Consider the following 20,961-nt stretch of genomic DNA (forward strand, 5'->3'; position numbering starts at 1 on the left):
CATGAGACAAAGTGTATGTGAACTGCTGTATGGAAAGTGAATTTGCTCTGTAAATCTTCACCCAAATCACAATAAAAAATAAAATAAATTTTAAAAATGTCAAACCATTGAAAAAAAAATTAGATTTATAGATTTAAAAAGCAAAGAATCAAACTCTGAACCACTGACCCTGTGGTATCTTTCTAATGTTATCTGATGTCAATAGTTTTGGATGAAGCTTTTTCATACTAAAATGAAACAGCAATTTTGAGTAGGCTATTACTACCCTCTAACCACATAATCCAATTCTCTTTTTGTAGGCACAGCACATAAAGGAGTAACTCAAAGAATTTCTCAGCATTCCTAGATTACAGAGTCTAAAAAATCAAGTCAAAGATTTCTTTCAATTTTTTATTGTGGTAAACATAAATTTAACAAAACATTTGCCATTTAAACAAAATTCACATGTAAAGTTAAATGACATTAATTACATTCATCACATTGTTCAACCATTACTCTTATCTGTTCCCAAATATTTCTAGCACCCTTAACAGAAACTCAGGGTCCCCTAAACCTTGGGTCCTCCCCTAGCCCACCCACCCTTGGTAACCACTACAAGCCAAAAAGATTTTGCTATTTTAAAAGGTCTATTGCCCCCCCCCCCACTACCAAAATAAACTCTCTATGCACCCTTCTTTCTCTTTAACAGTCTTTTATTTCCTTCATGGAAAATGTTTTCCCTCAGTCATTGGTATTCAGTACGCCAATCTAGTCTTGAGTTGGTCTCTAAACTCAGGTGGTATGTATTCAAGGTTGTGCCCTGGCCCTCATGGCCTTGCTCTGATTTTCTTCAGATTCAATTTGAACTTGCAAACAAGCAATCGATGGTCTGTTCCACAGTTGGCCCCTGGCTTTGTCTTGACCGATGTTAGTAGGCATCGCCATCGTGTCTTTCCACAGAAGTAGTCGATTTGTTCCCTGTGGAGTCCATCTGGTGAGGTCCACGTGTAAAGTCGTCGCTTGTGCTGCTGGAAAAAAGTGTTTGCAATGAATAAATCGTTGTTCTTGCAGAATTCGACCATGCGATCTCCGGCGTCGTTTCTGTCACCAAGGCCGAATTTTCCCACTACTGGTCCCTCTTCTGTGCTTCCAACTTGCGCATTCCAATCACCAGTAATTATCAACGCATCCTTCTTGCATGTTTGATCTATTTCAGACTGCAGCATTGTGTAAAATTCTTCAATTTCTTCATCTTTGGCATTTGTGGTTGGTGCGTAAATCTGAATAATGGTTGTATTAACTGGTTTTCCTCGTAGGCGTATGGATATTAACCTATCACTGACAGTGTTGTACTTCAGGAGACATTTTGAAATACTCTTCTTCATAATGAATGCAACACCATTCTTCTTCAATTTCTCATTCCCAGCATAGTAGATCATATGATTTTTGGATACCAATCGGCCAGTACCAGTCCATTCCAGCTCACTAATACCTAGGATATCGACTCCCACACGCTCCATTTCACTTTTGACGACTTCCAATTTTCCTTCATTCATACTTCGTACATTCCATGTTCCAATCATCAACGGATATCCTGGAGGCCTTACTTCATCTGTGTCATTAAGGCTGGGTCTACTCTGAGTAGGAGGCTCTTCCCCAGTCGTAGTTTGAGTGCCTTCCAACCTAGGGGGCTCATCTTCCAGCACAGCACTAGCAACACAAGAAGGAAAAGACCAAAATGGATGTCAGAAGAGACTCTGAAACTTGCTCTTAAGTGCATATTAGCTAAAGTAAACAGAAGAAACGACAAAGTCAAAGAGATAACAAACACAGACACACACACAGAGACTGACACAAATATACCAGGAGGGCCAGATCAATCTAATATTCATCCCATTACACCTACCCCTCACTTATCGACTATCTAATTATCTAACACTTCACATTTATAACTATTTTTTACAGTAGTAAAAAAATCTACTATCTATTTTGCATATTAATGATGTATGCCTGGCAATAACAAACACCAAGGTATGAGGCAAGAATAATGCTAGTTGTGATGGTTAAGGTTAAGTGTCAACTTGGCTGGCCATGATTCTCAGTACTTTGGCAATTACATAATGATTATAAAATGATTACTTTTGTGATTTGATGTGGTGATCTTCCATTTTTGCATAATGCCGATTTTTGTATAACAACCTGGTCTCTGTGAACCTAACCATATCAATAACTCAAGAGTGAATGTATATGAACTACATAATAAACCAATTAGTAGCTTTCAAAATTATATTTAAAATACATTTTCCTTAATCAGGACAAACCTCTCCTATATTTAATTGGAGTCAGATTTTATAAAATCTTAGTAAAAAAACCTCAGAATCATTAAAATGTCCAGTTTAGAAAAAACGCAATTTTAACCAGTTAATTTGACAAAACAGTTAAGGTTAAGACAGTCCAAAGGATTATCAAAATCCAATTTATATTTAACTTGTCCTGGAGGGTGACCAATCAAACTAGGTTCTAGTCCAATAGAAATATTCAAAGAATGGTATCTTGTGAAGTTAAGTATTTATGACATGCAAATAACTACCCTTTTATCTTAGATATAAATTGTTTACTTAAAATATTTTAATTGTGTCCATTTAACAAACCACAGTAAAATAGAAGGCACATGCTACAATCTTAAAACCACACAAAAACTGCAATCTAACCACAGAAAAAGCATCAAATTATAGTCACCTCTAATGTGCACACCAGCAATATTCTAACATTACACCTCTTGTTGTTTGTGTCCTCAAGCTGGCCCCAACTCAGAGCAACACAACATACAACAGAACGAAACACTGCCCGGTCCTGTGCCAGCCTCACAATCCTTACTATACCTGAGCCCGCTGTTGTAGCCACTATGTCAATCCATCTCACTGAAGGCCTTTCCCTTTGTTGCTGACCCTCCACTTTACCAAGCTTAATATCCTTCTCCAGAGAATGGTCCCTTTTGACAACATGACCAAAGTAGGTGAGACAAAGGCTGGCCATTCTCACTTCCAAGGAGCAGTCCAGCTGTACTGCATCCAGGACAGATTTGTTTGTTGTTCTGGCAGTCCATGGTACTTTCAGTATTCTTTGCCAACAGCACAGCTCAAAAGTATCAACTCTTCCTCAGTCTTCTTTATTCATTGTCCAGCTCTCACATGCATATGAGGTGACTGAAAATACCACAGCTTGGGTTAGGCACACTTTAGTCTTCAAGGAGACATCTGTGCTCTTCAGCACTTGAATGAGGTCTTTTGCAGATTTGTCTAGTGCAGTATGTTGTGTGATTTCTGAACTGCTGCTTCCACTGGTGTTGATTATGGAAGCAAGTAATATGAAATCTTTGACAACTTCAATCTTTTTTCCATTTATCGTGATGCTGCTTATTGGTCCAGTTGTGAGGATTTACATTTTCTCTATGTTGAGGTGTAATCCACACTGCAGACTGTAGACTTTAATCTTCATCCATAAATGCTTCATGTCATCTTCACTTTCAGCAAGCAAGGTTGTGCTGTCTGTTAGAGTCTTCCTCCAATGCTGATGCCGCATTCTTCTTCGTATAGTCCAGCTTCTCAGATTATCTGCTCAGCATACAGAATGAAAAAGTATGGTGAAAGGATACAACCCTGACACACAGTCTTCTTGATTTTTAGACCATGCAGTATCCCGCTGTTCTGTTGGAACAGCAGCCTCCTGGTTTATGTACAGGTTCCTCATGAGCAAAATTAAGTGTTCTAGAATTCTCATTCTTCTCAATGTTATCCATAATTTGTTATTACCCACATAAACACTTTTGCATAGTCAGTAAGACACAAGTAAACATCTCCCTGGTATTCTTTGCTTTCAAACAAGATCCATCTGACATCAGCAATGATATCCTTCATTCCACATCCTCTTCTGAATCCAGCTTGCATTTCTGGAAGTTCCCTGTCAATACACTGCTACAACTATTTTTTAATTATACTCAGCAAAATTTTATTTGCATGTGATATTAAAGATACTGTTTGATAACTTCCACATTCTGTGGAATCACCTTTCTTTGGAATGGGTACAAATATGGATCTCTTCCAGTCAGTCAGCCAGGTCATCCAAATTCCTTGGCATAGATGAGAAAGTGCCTCTAGCACGGCATCTGTTTGTTGAAACACCTCAATGGGTATTCCATTAATTCCTAGAGCCCTGTTTTTCATCAATTCCTTCAGTGTGGCTTCAATGTCTTCCTTCAATACCATCATTTCTTGATCATATGCCACCTCCTGAAAAAGATGAACATCAACCAATTTTATTTTGTACAGTGACTCTGTGTATTCCTTCCATCTTCTTTTGATGTTTCCTGTACTGTTTAATATTTTGCCCATAGAATCTTTCATTATTGCAACTTGAGGCTTAAATTTTTTCTTCAGTTGTTTCATCTTGAGAAATGCAGAGTGTTCTTTCCTTTTGATTTTCTAACTCCAGGTCTTTGCACATTTCATTGTAATAACTGACTTTGTCTTCTTGAGCTGCTCTTTGAAATCTTGATGGAATACCCACTGAGATGTTTCAACAAACGGATGCCATGCTAGAGCAGTCTATGCCAAGGAATTTGGACTGGCCAACTGACTAGAAGAGATCCATTTTTGTACCCATTCCAAAGAAAGGCTATTCCACAGAATGTGGAAATTATTAAACAATATCTTTAATATCACATGCAAATAAAATTTTGCTGAAGATAATTCAAAAACAGTTGCAGCAGTTATATATAATTAGGTTAGAGTTAAAAGCGATGTTTTTCAAGGTATGGCCCACAGATCGTAATCACCTGTGATTCTTTTTTTTTTTTTTGGCCTAACACAGATTCATTCTCTTACAGTTTTGGAAGCTAGAAGTCCAAATTCAGAGTGCTGGCTCTAGGGGCTGAGTGAAGGTTCTTCAACCTTGGACTTCAGCTCTGCCTGTCATTCCAGATTCACTGGAACTGGAGGCTTCTCATAACTCATGCAGCTGCTGACTGCTGAGGCTGATGAACTCAAGGCTGGCAAGCAGAATAGCACAACCCCAAGACTGGTAGGCAACCTGGCAGATCACCTGTGATTCTTGATTAAAATGTATCTTATTGTTGTTGTCATGTGCCATCGAGTCGGACCCGACTCATAGCGATCCCTCCTTGGATTTCTGAGGCGATATCACTACAGAAGTAGATTGCCCAACCTTCCTTACAAGGAGTGGCTGGTGGATCTGAACCACTAGCCTTCTGGTTAGCAGTCAAGTGCCTTAGGCACCACTCAACCAGAGCTCCTAAACTGTACCTTAGGACCACTGAATCCAAAGCTCTGAAGGAGGAACTCAGAAATCTGCATTTTTAAACACCCTTCCAAGGTTCCCACTGTGGTCCAGTTGATTCTGACTCATACTGACCTGACAGTACAGAGTAGAAGTACTCCATAGGGTTTCCAAGGTTGTAAATCTTTACAGAAGTAGATTGCTACATCTTTTTCCTGTGGGTTCGAAGTACAATCATTCATTTAGCAGGTGGGTGCTTAACCAGTGTGCCACCAGAGCTCATTCTTACAAGGTTTCCTTCTACCCTGGGTTTTGGAGGTGATATCTCTACAGAAGTAGATAACCCAATCTTCCTTCTGAGGAGTGGCTGGTGGGTTTGAATCGCCAGCCTTCTGGTTAGCAGTCAAATGCCTTAAGGCACTACGCCACCAGAGCTCTCAACGTTATATTACCACACTTAAATATAAAAGCCTTTGGTTTAAGGGCTAGGCCAGTGAGAAGATTCAAGAGTAAGATGGAAATTTTAGATCAATCAGCTAAAATGTGCCAGTAAACTAGCCATATAAAACCATCAAAGCATTCCTTTCCTTCCTCACTAGTAACTCATTATCAAAAAACTGATAAGGAGATTCTGGCCTGTCAAGAAGGCAGACAATGCAAGAACAAATAAAAAATTCCTAAAGAATTTGGAAGAATCAAAATATTTTCCCACAAGTGCATATATAGATATGAACTATCAAATGCTTATAATCTCTGTTGCTTTAAGTATTTCTTCTATACTTGATGGTTGATTATATAAACAGCTTTTCACCAGTCAACTATGATTCTCTTTCTGTTTGATTTTGCCCATTTGGTTTCCTGCAGTACACTGACTGTTTCACACACATTCTGTACTACTTCTTACTCTCAGATGCTCTTTTAATCATCTAGTTATTTATTGTTGTGGTCAGCTGCCATCAAGACAATTTGATTCCAACTCATGGTGACCCCATGTGTGCAGAGGAGAACTGCTCCGTGGGATTTTGACGGGCTTTTGGAATCAGACTGCCAGGACTGACTTCCAAGGCACCTCTGGGTGGGTTTTGAACTGCTAACCTATTGTCTAACAGTCAAGCGTTTAATTGGTTTGCGTTCAAGTTTAATGTTTTCTAAAATAGAACTGTAAGAAAGAAAATGTTTAACTGGTTTAAGTATTCATATATGTAAGGCTTAGATTCTTATTAACATACACAGTTCTGTACACCCATGTAAATGTCCAACAGGCCTTGGCAGCCATGTTGAAAATGAGACTGGTCTCCTAAGGGCAATCCATGGAGAGCACTGTAAGTAGACTGGACGTTCCCATCACGATTGTGCAAACAATTTAAGGCGAAATATGAAAGGTGTAGTTTGTAGCTTCACTTTCAAATATAAGAACAATGTTTTAAAGCCACTGTAATAAGCTACAGCCAAGGCTTTAACAAAAATTGATATAATTAGTATGATTTTGGGGACAAGGAAATAGAAGAAACAAAAATTAAGGAAGGACAATGGCAATTTTCTTCCAGATACACATTACTTACTTACTCTATGAACAAATAAAAGTAACATTCCTTGTTGCCAAAACAGCCCTAATATAAATTTTATCCAAGGTATGCAAAAGTCAGACATTGAAATGTTAAACAAAGGCAGTATAACCTTACAATAAAGATACCAAATAATCTCACACGCTCGATATGTGTTATGTTACTTCAAATAGTCTGCCATAACTGTTAAGATATAGCTCATTTATTCCACTTGCATTTCAAATTGCTTTGTGCCATAATGAAGCCTTTGAAGTTAGCCTAAATTAATATTTATCTACAAAACAAAGAAAATCTCTCGATCTACTAATCCTTTTAGTCATCAAGGAAAACGAAAACCATACTAACAATACACCAGTGCTATCAACCGACCTTCCAAACATCACTGTGTACCTATTGTTGTTGAGTCCACTCTGACTCACAGCAACCTTATTATAACAGAATGAAACACTGCCTAATTCCTGTGTCATCCTTACAATCTTTGATATGTCTGAGGCTATTGTTGCAGATACTGTGTCAATCCACCTCACTGAGGATTACCCTTGTTTTCATTGACCCTCTACCAAGTATCATGTTCTTTTCTAGCAACTGGTCTTTCCTAATGATATGTCCAAAGTAAGGTAAAACCTTACCATCCTCACTTCTAATAACCATTCTAGCTGTACTTCCTTCAAGGTAAGTTTGTTCTTGCTGCAATCCACAGTATATTCTATATGCTTTGCCAACATCTGAATGTGTCAAGTCTCCTTTGGCCTTTCTTTTTATTGTCCAGGCTTCACATACACATGAGGTGACCAAAAATACCATGACTTGATCAGGAGCACCTTGGTCATCAAAGTGACATCTTTGCTTTTTAAGATTCTAAAGAGGTCTTTTGCAACATATTTACTCAATGCAATACATCCTTTGATTTCCTGACAGCTGCTTCCATGGCCATTAATTATAGAATGAAATTCCTGACAATTTCAATTTCTTCACCATTTATCATGATGTTTACTAACCCAGCTACAGGGATTTTCATTTTCTTTATGCTCAGGTATAATCCATACTGAAGACTATATAGTCTTTTAACTTCATCAGTTAAGTGCTTTGATTTGTTTTCATTTTTTGGCAAACTAGGTTATATCCTCTGGATATCAAAGGTTGTTAATGAATCTTCCTCCAATCCCATAATGCAGTGTTCTCCTTCATATAGTCCACCTTCATGTATAATTTGCTCAGCATACAGACTGAATGAGTAAGATAAAACGATACAACTCTGCTATACATCTTTCCCAATTTTAAGCCACATTGTATCCCCTTGGTCTATGTAAAGTTCCCCATGAGCATAATTAAGTGTTCTGGAATTCCCATTCTTCTTAATGCTTCCCATAATTTGTTATGATCCACATAGTTGAACACCTTCACACAAGTAAACATCTTTCTGGTCAACTCTAACAGTTCCCTACTGATGTACAGTTGCAGCCATTTTTAAATTATCTTCCGCAAAATTTTGCTAACATGTGATATTAATCACACTGCTAAATAATCTCTGCATTCCATGTGATTTATCTTTCTTTGGAATGGACATGTATATGATTCTCTTGCAACTGATTGGCCAGGTAACTGTCTTTCAAATTTCTTGACATAGACAGCAAGCACTTCCAAAGTTGAATCTGTTTGTTGAAGCATTTCAATTAGTATTCCATCAACTTCAGGAGCCTTGCTTTTTGCCAATGCCTTCAGTGCAGTCTGAACTTCTTCCTTCAGTATCAGCAGTTCATTATATGCTACTTCTTAATATGTCTGAATGTTGAACAAGTCTTTTTGGTACAGTGACTCTGTGTATTCCTTTCATTTTCTTTTGATGTTTCCTGCATCATTCAATTTTTTGCAACTCGAGGCCTGAATTTTCTCTTCAGTTCTTTCAACTTGAGAAATGCAGCTTTAGAAATGCTGATTCTGTTCTTCCCTTTTGGTTTTCTAACTCCAAATCTACACACTTTTTATTATAATACTTTATCTTGTCTTCTTGAAACATTCTTTGAAACCTTCTGCTCAGCTTTTATTTCATTATTTTGCTCTCTTCCTTCTTTCCTGTCTTTGTAATGACCTTTATTCCTTCCTAACTCCACTAATCCCTTCAATCATCAAATAAAACAAAAGTCATACCAACAATACACTAGCATATTCAGAACATACTCAGAGCGTATCCAGAATAATCCTTCAGAACACTGCGACATACAACCCATGTAAAGCCTATAGATTAAGCAGAAAAGATGTGAGAGGCAGGACAGAGGCCTCGGAGATGGTCATCTCACCTGTTGATGAAACCATATCTATTTCTTACACTGAACCATTTTATTGTTCCCCAAATCTCCACTGCTGACAGCCTTTCCTCTTCAGTTAATGAGTATGGGGTTTCTTTTAGGGTAATAAAATGTTCTAAAATTGGCTGTGGTGATGGTTACAGAACTCTGTTTATATACTAAAAACTACTGAATATGTACTTTAAATGGGTAAATCGTATGGTATAGGATTCATATCTCAACAAAGCTGTTAAAAACGATGTTGAAGCAAAGTCACCATTCCCAACCCCGTGAGCTGCTGGTACTTACTTTGAAGTCTTCATGGAATCATCCGCCCAGCCTCCCTGGCGGCGGGGTGGTTTTGGAGGTGGAGCCTACAGAGAGAAGCCAAATATATTCAATCAATGTTTGCCTACGAACTGAGGTTAAGGTCAGACCTAAAACTGTATTTAGTCTGTCAAACTTTTTGAATAAAGATACAGCAACCTGTGTAATATACTATGAAAATTTAGGTACTTTTATACCACTCTGGTGGATATATAAATTGATACAAGGTTTCTGGAGGTCAACTTGGCAAAGTGTATTGAAAGTTTTAAAAATGGTCATACATTTCGAGTCAGTATTTACCACCTCAGTAATTTATCCCAAGGAAATAATCAGAGAGGAACATGTTGCTTCTGAATAGTGAGTAACCTGAAATAACCTAAATGACCAGTAAGAAGTACATAAGTAAATCACAGAATCAACATGTGAAAATACTATGCAATAATAAAAAGTGTTATAAAAAATACTTGATGAGAAAGTTCAATACACATTTTTTTAAATGTTGCAAAATAGTAGGTATGTTTCAGATTTTGTGAAAAGATCACTAATACCTAATTTTGTTGTTGTTAGCTGCCATCAAGTTGGCCTCGACTCATGGTAAGCTCATGCACAAACAGAACAAAATGTCTAGTCCTACATCATTCCTATAATTGATTGGGGACTGGACAATATTCCATTGTGTCCAGAGTTTTCATTGGTTGATTTTCAGAAGCAGACTGCCAGGCCTTTCTTCCTATCAATTTATAATAATAATAATAAAAACTAAATAAAAAAAGATATTAACTTATAATATCTAGTGTTAACTCAGGAGGTGGTGGTGGCATAGTGGGTAAGACATCTGGTTGCTAACCAGAGGCTGGCGACTCAAAACCACCAGCTGTTCCACTGGAGGAAGATGAGGCAATCTATTTCCATAGACTTACAGCCTTGGAAACCCAATGGGGTCACTATGAGTCAGAATTGACATGATGGCAGAGGATTTTTGTTTTGGTTAGTGTTAAGCTGCTGTATGCACATAAGGGGAAAAGAGACTCCAATGATCAAACTGCGGGTAATTTTAATTTTCCTTTTCTGTGTTGTATATTTTCCATTTTTTTTTAACAATCAACTTCCACTATTTTTATAAACAGAAAATAAAGACGTAATAGAGAAGCACATTTTGAGGGCAAACTAAACTGGTGGGTTGAAAATCTACTCAAATTATTTGGGCAGGAAGCATTCATCTGCAATGCATACATTCAGAAACTCAAGTGCAGAATTCTTGTCTAGCATATAGTAACCAAAAGTACCAGAGGAGTAGTAACTAATCCACTGAACTAGTCATATAGAATACCAGAATATTTCCTATTTTGAATTATTCAGTATTCTCCTAAAACTGATTTTTAAAGTATTAATTTTCTTTTCCTAAGACTTGATCTAAGTGCAACTCTCGCACTCAGTCTAGGAGGTACTTTGATCAACAGACTAGAACAAGGTGTGGTAGTTAAGGTTATGTGTCAACTTGGCTGGGCCTGGTTTTGAGTAGCTGGCAGCTGGATGTAGTTATTCCCCATGATGAGGTTGGTAATCAGCTCCATGGTGGAATCTGCCGCAAGCAGCTGAGTAGCTGCTGTAGGGATGTGGTCTGCTTCTGGTATGTAAGGAGCAACTTTGGGAATGGTCTGCAGCTTTTTGGCATGCTTGAACCCTGCATGTAGCTCAGTCTTTGCTTAGTTGCCTGCCATGTTTCCTGCCGATCTTGGGACTGTCTCTGGACTTGAACTAATGGCCTGCTGTGTGGTGTGGTAATAGTGGGACTGTGCCTTTTTACTTGTCCACCTTGGGTTTGTCAGCCTCAACAGCGGGCAGCCACCTGAGTGAAGAAAAGCCTCCAACTTCAGTGGGCTGGGAGCAAGAGGCAGAGCTGAAGCCCAAGGTCCAGAGGCTTTTTCTCAGCCTGTAGAGCCTGGCACTTTGAACTCAGACTTCTAGCCTCTAAAACTTTAAGAGAAGAAACTCCTGTTTATTAAAGTCACCCATTTGTGGTATTTTCTGAGAGCAGCACAAAGTAACCAAAATACAGGGTTGGCAAACTTTTTCTGTAAAGGGAGAGGTAGTAAATATTTTTTGCTTCTGTGGAGCGCACAGTGTCTGCTGCAACTACTCAACTGGGATACCAAAGAACAAACAGCCATAGAGAGTAAGGAAATAGAGTCAGGTGCAGCATAACATCCATGTGGGCACCGCCTGTACATCCATGGTCACCACTCCTGTAAAGCCTAATCTATTAAAAATCTGAGGTACACCCAGGCATAAAACTCAGAAGGCAAAGATAGGAAAGAAGGACAAAGGGAATAGTACACAGGGAAGAAGTGGGAAGAGCTCCGTTACACTGTGGGAATTACAATCAATGTCACAGAACAAAATGCATATGAACTGTTGAATGGAAAACCAATTTATTCTGTAAACTTTCACCCAAATCACAACTAAAGGTTTTTAAAAAATAATGTTAAAAAAAAAATAGAGGTACATACAGTGGTTCACAGTAACAAACAGGCACTCCTATGCAATGTGTAAATCTGCACATTCAACTTGTTAATTCAAGCTATCATTTAAATTTAAAGACTTCTAGCCAAAGTCAAGATTTCCAGTTCTATTGAAAAACTGGAAGATCTAGTGATGCTAGGTCCACTTTTTCACGCAGCCACCGCCAGCTGGGGAGCAACAGCAGCTGCCCCTCGGCACAGGGTATGTGTGTTCCAGTTTGCCGAGCTCTCCACCTTCTAGCTCTGTGTCCTCTGTGGCAAATCAAGAGCCAGTTGCCATTTATGATTACAGCACTTGCACTATTTTATACCTCCTAGTACAGAATTATTCCTCTGTTCTAATGTCTCACAGATGTGGGTAAATGAAAGCAGTGCCATGTTTTGAGGAAAATGGAACAGTGTATTTCTTGGTGGAAATGTGGACTTTTCTCACATGTTGAGTACATAACCCCTAGTCTACCTCACTCACTGATACTACCTACCTGGCCATTGTAGCCAATGGGGTGGAGGGAGACCCCCTGAACTAGTCTCTTAGAGCTACCCCCCTGCTTTCTTCCCTTTGCTCTGGATATTGAGGAAGACTGAATTAATCCAAATAAAACCTATGCTGTCATAATATCAGGAGTGTCCAAGTCTACCTGGGAGCTTTTCCAATGCTGTAAGATGCTAAGAGCCCAGAAAAAGGAAAGGTCACCAGATGGAAACTGGGTAGCACCTGCAAGGTTCCACAACCTCTGTCTGCTGCTAACACTTGTTTCCTACTATATGGGCTGTGGTTGCGATGTGGACAGGAGAGCAGAGATCAACCCGGGAAAGGACTGTGAAAGATTGTTGTTGTTGTTGTGTGCCGTTGAGTCGGATGTGACTCATAGCGACCCCTCCTTGGGTTTCCGAGGTGATATCACTATGGAAGTAGATTGCCCGACCTTCCTTCCGAGGAGTGGCTGGTGGGTTTGAACCGCCAGCTTTCTGGTTAGCAGTCAAATGCCTTAGGCACTATGCTACCAGAGCTCCCTCTATGAAGATCAGACCATGTATAATAAAATGGTCAATCGCTTGGAGAAAAAGCAAAAGACTTCATTGAGACTGGCCTGAGCAGTCAATGTGAGTGTTAATGGACATAAACCCTGCCATTGAGTCAATTCAATTCCAACTCACAGCAACCCTCTAAGACAGAGGAGAACTGCCCCACTGGGTTCCCAGTGCTATAAATCTTTACAAAAGCAAACTGCAACATCTTTCTCCCATGGAGTGGCCAGTGGGTTTGAAATACCAACCTTGTGGTTAGCAGACGAGTGCTTAACCACTGTACCACCAGGGATCCTTATTAATTGACGTATGGTTAATAAAGTTCCCTAAGATTCCAAAAATCAAAATGATCTGCTTTATCTTCTTTAATCACAAACACCAGGACCCCATGGCTACTAGGGGGTGGAAAGGCTTGAGTGAAAATTCTGCTGGCTAAAGGTAACCCAAAGCCACATTTTTCCCCATGACAAAATTGTTCCAGCACTAAATTATGAGAGCAGCTTCAAAATGAAAATGTCACCCCTTAAGAATCACTTCTCTATTACTAAAATGGTTTAATAACCAGTTCTAAAAGCAAAGTTGCTCTTTTTTCCACTAACATCTGAAGACTTCAGGAGTTGGTATTATAAAAACTAATAATTCATTAGCTCAGGGTCCTCTGGTCTTCTGTATAAGCTCCTTTTCTTCCCCCCAATCACTGTGACCCTTGGGAGAGGCAGAGTTCTACAGAAATCCTCTGAGCAAAATGAAGCAGGGATAATGAAAACTTAAAAAAAAAAAAAAAGTGGTGGGGGCTACAAGAGTCCTTGCTTCTCACTGGAAGTCCTGGCAGGCCTCAGGAAGAGTACTGAGGCCGGTGGGAAATGGGGAGGGCCAGGCAGAGCTTAGCTCTCTGCAAGGCAGGGCCTGGACAGAGAGGGAGAGAGCTATCTCCTGATTGGGAATCCTTCTATTCATTATTTAGTACTCGAGTCCAAGGATAAAAACTTTTTCTAAAAACACCACCTACTACAAGTCTTACGGCCACACACAAATACCGTCTGGATGTTGTTGTTAGATGCGTTCAAGCAGCACACAGCGACCCTGTGTGTAACAGAACAAAACAACGCCTGGTCCTCTGCCATCCTCACTACCTTTGCTATGCTTCAGGCCATTGTCTCAATGCCCACCGACACAGCCCCTGTGTCAATCCATCTCATCGAGGGTCTCAAGGAGACCTTTCTTTATGACCTTCCACTTTACCATGCATGGTGTCATCCTCCAGGGACTGTCCTTTCTGACAACATGACTAAAGTACAAGAGACAAAGTCTGGCCATTCTTGCTTCTAAGGAATATTCTGGCTGTACTTCTTCCAAGACAAATCTGTTCATTCTTCTGGTAGTCCATAGTTATTTTCAGTGTTGTTCCCCAGCACCACAATTCAAATGCATCAATTCTTCTTCAATCATCTTTATTCACTGTCTAGCTTTCATACGCATTATGAGACCACTGAAAGTACCATTGCTTGGGTGAGGCACACCTGAGTCTTCAAAGTAACATCTTTGCTCTTTAACACTTCAAAGAGGTCTTTTCCAGAAGATCTGCCCAGTGCAATACGATGTCTGATTTTTGACTGCTGCTTCCATGAGTGTTCACTGTGGGTCCAAGTAAAATGAAATCCCTGACAACTTCAGTCTTTTCTCCATTTATCATGATGTTATCATTAATCAAGTTGTGAGGATTTTTGTTTTCTTTATGCTGAGGTGTAATCCATACTAAGGGCTAAAGTCTTAGATCTTCACAGTAAGTGCTTCAAGTTATCTTCGCTTTCAGCAAGCAAGATTGTATCATGTTCATATTGCAAGCTGTTAATGAGTCTTCCTCCAATCTTGGTGCTGCTTTCTTCTTCATACAGTCCGGCTTTTCAGATTATTAGCTCAGCAGACTGACTGAATAAATATGGTGAAAGGATACTACCCTGACACATACCTTCCCTGATTGTAAACCATGCAGCATCCCCTTGTTTTATTTGAATGATAGCCTCTTGTTCTATGTACAGGTTCCTCACGAGCACAATTTTAAGTCTTCTGGAATTCCCATTCTTCATAATGTTATCCATAATTTGTTATGATCCACACAGTCAAATGCCTTTGCATAGTCAATAAAAGACAGGTAAACATCCTTCTAGTAGTCTTTGCTTTCAGCCAAGATCCATCTGACATCAGCAATGATATCCCTAGTTTCACACCCTCTTCTAAATTCAGCTTGAATTTCTGAAAGTTTCCTGTCAATATACTGCTGCAACCATTTTTTAAATATCTTCACCAAGATTTTACTTGTGTGTGATATTAATGGGACATTTATTGCTAGAGAACTTCCACATTCTGTGGGATCACCTTTCTTTGGAATGAGCACAAATGTGAATGTCTTCCATTTAGTTGGCCAGAGAGCTGTCTTCCAAATTTCTTGGCATAAACGAGCGAGTGCCTCCAGTGCTGCATCCATTTGTTGGAACATCTCACTGGCTATTCTGTCAATTCCTGGGGCCTTGTTTTTCGCTAATTCCTCCATGCAACTTGGACTTTTTCTTCAGTATCATCAGTTCTTGTTCATATGCTACCTCCTGAAATGTTTGAACATCGACCAATTCTTTTTGGTACAATGACTTTGTACATTCCATCTTTTTGTGATGCTTCCTGCATTGTTCAATATTTTATGCATAGAATCCTTCAGTATTACAACTTGTGACTTGAATTTTTTTTCCCCCGTCTTTTAGCTTGAGAAACATCAAGTATGTTCTTCCCTTTTGTTTTTCTAAGTCTTTCCACATTTCATTGTAATACTTTACTTTGTCTTCTCAAGCCACCCTGTGAAATCTGTTCAGCTCCTTTATTTCATCATTTCTTCCATTAGCTTTAGCTGTTCTCCATTCAAGAGCAAGTTTCAGAGTCTCTTCTGACATCCATTTTGGTCTTTTCTTCTTTTCTGGTCTTTTTAATGACCTTCCGCTTTCTACCACTTGTTTGTCAGTTTACTGTGGTGGCTTGAGTGTTGCTGTGAGGCTGGAAGCTCTGCCACCAGTATTCCAAATATCAGCAGGATCACCCATGGTGGGCAGACTTCAGAGGAGCTTCCAGACTGGGAAGGACGAGGTCATCCACTTCTGAAATAATTAGCCACTGAAAACCTTAGGAATACCTGCAAAACACAGTCTGATATATTGTCTGGAAGAAACATTACATTAACCACTATGATCAAGAACTTTGCTCTCTATGTGGGGAGCTGGGCACTGTCCTAAGTGTACCAGGTGAGAGTAAGAAAGTAGAAGGCGCCATCCCAGTCCTTAAACACTACCTCAGTTCATTAAGGCTGAGAAGAGGCAGGACTCAGGATATACTGGGTTTGTATGAAATCTGTGTGATTAGACATCAGGCTTAGTCTGCAGTCCTAGAAGCCACATTAAGGCAGAGTGTGGTCATCGGCAATGGAGCATCACAAGGAGGTACTTAGAGTCATTCCAGACAGAGGCTGCATGCAGAGGCCAAAGAGGAAGCTGAGAAGAAATCCCTGTAGGCATGGAGTAGTTCCACTGAATTTTGCAGTTTTCTTATTACTTTTATGGGTTTTAATGGGCCACTTTCTCCTAGGCCATCAAGATAGTGCTCTGACAAGTATACAAAGCTTGCAATAATAACTAAAGAATCATACGGACTTGGGAAGTGCCAAGAAAAAAGAGAGGTCAAGGAAGCTTTGTGTAAAAAGTGGGCCTTGTTCTGGTTTTGAAAGATAAGCAGAGATGAAAGATAAGCAATCCAGAAGCAAGCAGATCTTCTGTATAATGACCCCACTCATTTAAAGGAAAAACAGTTTTACTCTTGCTCCATCTTTGAAACTAGGAACCTCATCTTTAGGCAAGCTCGGATGTCATGATTGTTTTTTTCATGGAGCCCAGATGAACCCAAGAATCTCCTCTGACCAAGCACATGGGAAGACACTCCCAATCTGAGTTAGCATTCTGGAAGAAATTGATTTCCTATCTCTCTACAAGGAAAGAGAAAAAAGCAAAACAAAATTGAGTAGGAGAGAGAGATTACAGCCTAAAAGACCTCAAAAGCTGGAAGAAAGAGAAGGCCTGATCCTAGAATTCCAAAGTTCCAGTTTTTCTTCAAATTACTCCTCTTCTGAAATTCAGAGGCACAGCCTCAAGGCATTGGCTGGGAAAACAATTTCCAATTTTGGCAGATTTACTGCAGGTAGTATTACCCAAACTTGTTTTTAAAAAATGAGTGTAAAATGTGGACCACCAAGAGGGACAGAAATAGGAACGGGTGACGGTGGCCCTCAGGCAGTGCGTCCCTCATGTTCTCTCTTGAAAGCCGGAGTCACGTCTCTTGAGTGTGGGAAATGAGACAGAGCTGCTGCCTGATGGACAGAGGGGGCAGGACCCCACATAGCTCCCAAAAAGAAGGAAAACTGTGCTCACTCCAAAAATAAAACAGGGCAGGGATGACTGGGAGTAAGAGTTGGAAGCACGTGATAGGCCGTTAGAGTCCTGAAATACCAGCTTTCTACAAAAAGGAGCCTGTGAGAGGCAGAGAGCGGGAAATTCAGGAAACAGTCTCTTTATATGGTCTCATCCGAATGGGCCAGGATTCAACTCACTGGAATTACCATGTCACAGGGAGCCTTTAGGGCCAGACTTGTTTCTGATCTTTATATGGTTTCCCCAGATTCTTAAGATGCCAAAATAGAAAAGATGCTGCAGTGCCAAAAAAGGAGTCTTTTGAGTTTAGAAACTTCTCACATACACTCAAAAGTACTGGAGAAACCTCACAACATGAATCAGACCATGTGTTGATTCCTACCTCCACCCCAAGTGTCCTAAATCCAAACTACAACCCTGTTTCAAAAAGTCAGCCCAAGTGTATAAATTCCCAACAGGAAGGGCATTTAGTGAGGCAAGATCCACAAGACTTGGGTTTGTCCATCTTCCAGCAACTTGAGACAATGCCGCTCCCATTTTCAAACTCCCATTACTGGCTGAAAACAAATTCTTCTCTTCCCTTCTCTGGCAATCTGGAAGGAGATCCAAGAAAGTACAGGAGTGAGAAGAGTGGGTACACAGCAGCAGCTGGTTCCTATTCCTTATCTGTCCTCTATGTGCAGTTCCATCTTTTCCTCCAGAATGCTGCCTCAACCTTGAGTTTGAAAACTAATTCATTATAGACCTGGATTCTCCCCTCAGTGAATTTAAGGTCAGTGGAAGATAACGGAGCATCCAAGCTTATAATTGAACCGTAAGAGTAAGCATAGTTCTTTCTAGTGAAAATGGACATACCAAAATGCAAACATTATTTTAGGCACAGGAAAGATACCCTGAATCATCGTCAATGCATGCTAAAGCCACTGGGTGAAAGACCAATTAATGGGAAGAACTGGAGATTCTTCTATACCAAAGAGTCACCCCATCCATTCCATACTGGTCACAAGAGGGATCATAGTCCTTAAGAACTGAGCTATCTAACTGCTAACACCCTACTTTAGGGATCAGTCTTGGGAGCACTTACAGTGGGACAATGTTCCATGCTCTGATGTGATGCTGTATGAAGCACACAGTACCACCCAGAAAAATTTCTGCCAGAACATTCAACCTGAATCTAATCAAGTCTTCTGAGATGACTTCTAGTTTACAGGAAACCAGGGAAAAGAGGAGGAAGTTAAAGGACAGTAAGAAGAAACAATCAGGCAAACTCAGGAGGTAGGATACTCCATAAAATAATTGGACTGATCTCTTTAAAAAGTCAGTGGCATTAAAGAGGGCAAGGGAAGGGATAGGAGACTACTCTAAATTCAAACACATAAGAGATAGAACTAAATGAAATGCTAGGGTTTTTTTAATTGGATTTTTATTTGGAAAAAAAAAAAGCTATAAAAGACATTTTGGAGATAATTGGGTGAGACTACTATGAACTGGGTGCTAAGTGGCACTGTACCTCATAGCAACCTGTGCACAAAGGCGACACCGCCTGGTCCTGTGCCTTCTGCACAATCGCTGCTGTGCTTTAAGCCACGGTGTCTCCTTGAAGGTCTTCCCCTTCTTCGCTGACCCTCTACTTTACCAAGCATAATATCCTACTCCAGGGACTGTTCCCTTCTGACAACATGACCAAAGTAAGAGAGGTAATGTTTCACCCTCCTTGGTTCTAAGGAGCACTCTGGCTGTACTTTATCCAAGACAGACGTGTTCATTTTTCTGGCAGTCCATGGTCTATTCAACATTCTTCACCAACATCATAATTCAAAGCCATCAATTCTTCTGTCTTCTTTATCCACTGTCCACCTTTCACATGCAAATGAGGCAACTGAAAATACCATGGTGCACCTTACTCTTCAAATTAACTTCTTTGCTCTTGAGCACTTTAAAGAGGTCTTCTGCAGCAGATTTCCCAATGCAATAATACATCATTTGACTTCCTGACTGCTGCTTCCGTGGGCATTCATTGTGAACCCAAGTAAAATGAAATCCTTGACAGCTTCAATCTCTTCTCCATTTATCATGAAGTTGCTTATTAATTGTTTAGGTGTAGAATTGTGGTTTTCTAGGAAAGTGTCCTTATTTTTTAAAGATGTATGCTTCAGTATTTAGGTGACATGTCAGGAAACCTGTAATTTGCTTTGATGTAATTCAACAACAACAATGTATGTATCTACCACTGCCACTGACATGATTCCAACCAACAGCAATTTCCATAGGGGTTCCAAGGCTGTAAATCTTTACAAAAGCAGACTGCCTCGTCTTTTTCCTGTGTAACAGCTGGTGGATTCAAACCACCAACCTTTTGATTAGCAGCCCAATGCCTTAACTACAGTGCCACCAAAGCTCCATGTACGTTTACACACACACACACATATGTATGTATGTATATGTGTGTTTTTACACATATGAAACATACTTACATTTTTAAAATATTTTGTAAGTTATATATAATTAAGATAAATAGGGCAAAATGTTAATAACCACTGAATCTAGGTGGTACATGTATGGTTGTTCATTACACTATTCTAGCTACTTTTCTGGATGTTCTAAATTATAATAAAAAAGTTAAAACAAAAACTAGATCATGCTTATGAAGCACTGAGTTTCTGTTTACAGTGACAGAAAAAATTTGCACTGATTAAGGCTAATGTTTGCACAGCCAACTAATGGAACTGATGTCAACAAGTTGTATACCTTTGAAAAGTCGAACTGCATAAGTCATGTGTAAGTATCGTCACTTAAAAAAAAAAAAAAAAAAACATAGCAGCTGCTGAGGCTGTTTATGTACAACCAAATACCTAATGGATTTGGCTTCTTGGTTTGGAGGGTTAGGATCATGGTTTCACGGGACATTCTAGTTAACTGGCCTAATACCACGTTTAGTGCTTCTATTCTATCTCCTAGTTCGTTGTGCAGTGCCTAGGGTCTTAAAAGCTTGCAAGTGATCATCCAAGATACAACAATTGTTCTCCACTCACCTGGAGCAAAGAGGAAGGAGAATTAGGAATAGGGTAAAAACATGGACTGTGTACCTGTTTCCTCTGCCATGAGACCAGAAGAACTGGGTGGTGTGTGGCTAGCATTACTGAACAGTTTGATCCAAGATTCCATAAAAGAATCCTGATCAAAAGGGGGGAAATGCAGAAGAGAATTTCAAATTCTCATGGAATCTAGAATCTCTGAAGCCATGGAAGCTAGATAAATCCCCCAAACTACTACCCTGAGATAATCTTTAAAACCTTAAATGAAAAATAACCCTTCAAGTCTTCTTAAAACCAAACTATAGTTAAGCTTAATTAGTGAAGAATGTTTGCTTGAGCACTATGCTCTTTTAAAGAGCTATATATATAGGAGATCCTGAATAAAGAGGGAGAACAATGTGGTACAAAACTCAAAATCATTTGGAGGCAAAAAAAAAAGAAGGTGGGGACCAGGTTTGCTG

The 20,961-nt window shown here is 39.6% G+C and overlaps 1 protein-coding gene across 1 annotated transcript in view; it reads right to left on the minus strand.

Annotated features, from left to right (window-relative positions):
• IFT43 (intraflagellar transport 43) overlaps positions 1-20,961 on the minus strand; it is a 116,094-nt gene that overhangs the window by 71,252 nt on the left and 23,881 nt on the right. Inside the window, exon 3 of the mRNA XM_007941413.1 lies at positions 9,434-9,498. Within this exon, the coding sequence (XP_007939604.1) occupies positions 9,434-9,498 (65 nt within the window). The remainder of the gene's footprint in view (positions 1-9,433; positions 9,499-20,961) is intronic.

The sequence above is a fragment of the Orycteropus afer genome, unplaced genomic scaffold (genome assembly GCF_000298275.1).
Source record: "Orycteropus afer afer isolate SDZICR_OR568_19922 unplaced genomic scaffold, OryAfe1.0 scaffold00079, whole genome shotgun sequence".
Classification (NCBI taxonomy): Eukaryota; Metazoa; Chordata; class Mammalia; order Tubulidentata; family Orycteropodidae; genus Orycteropus; species Orycteropus afer.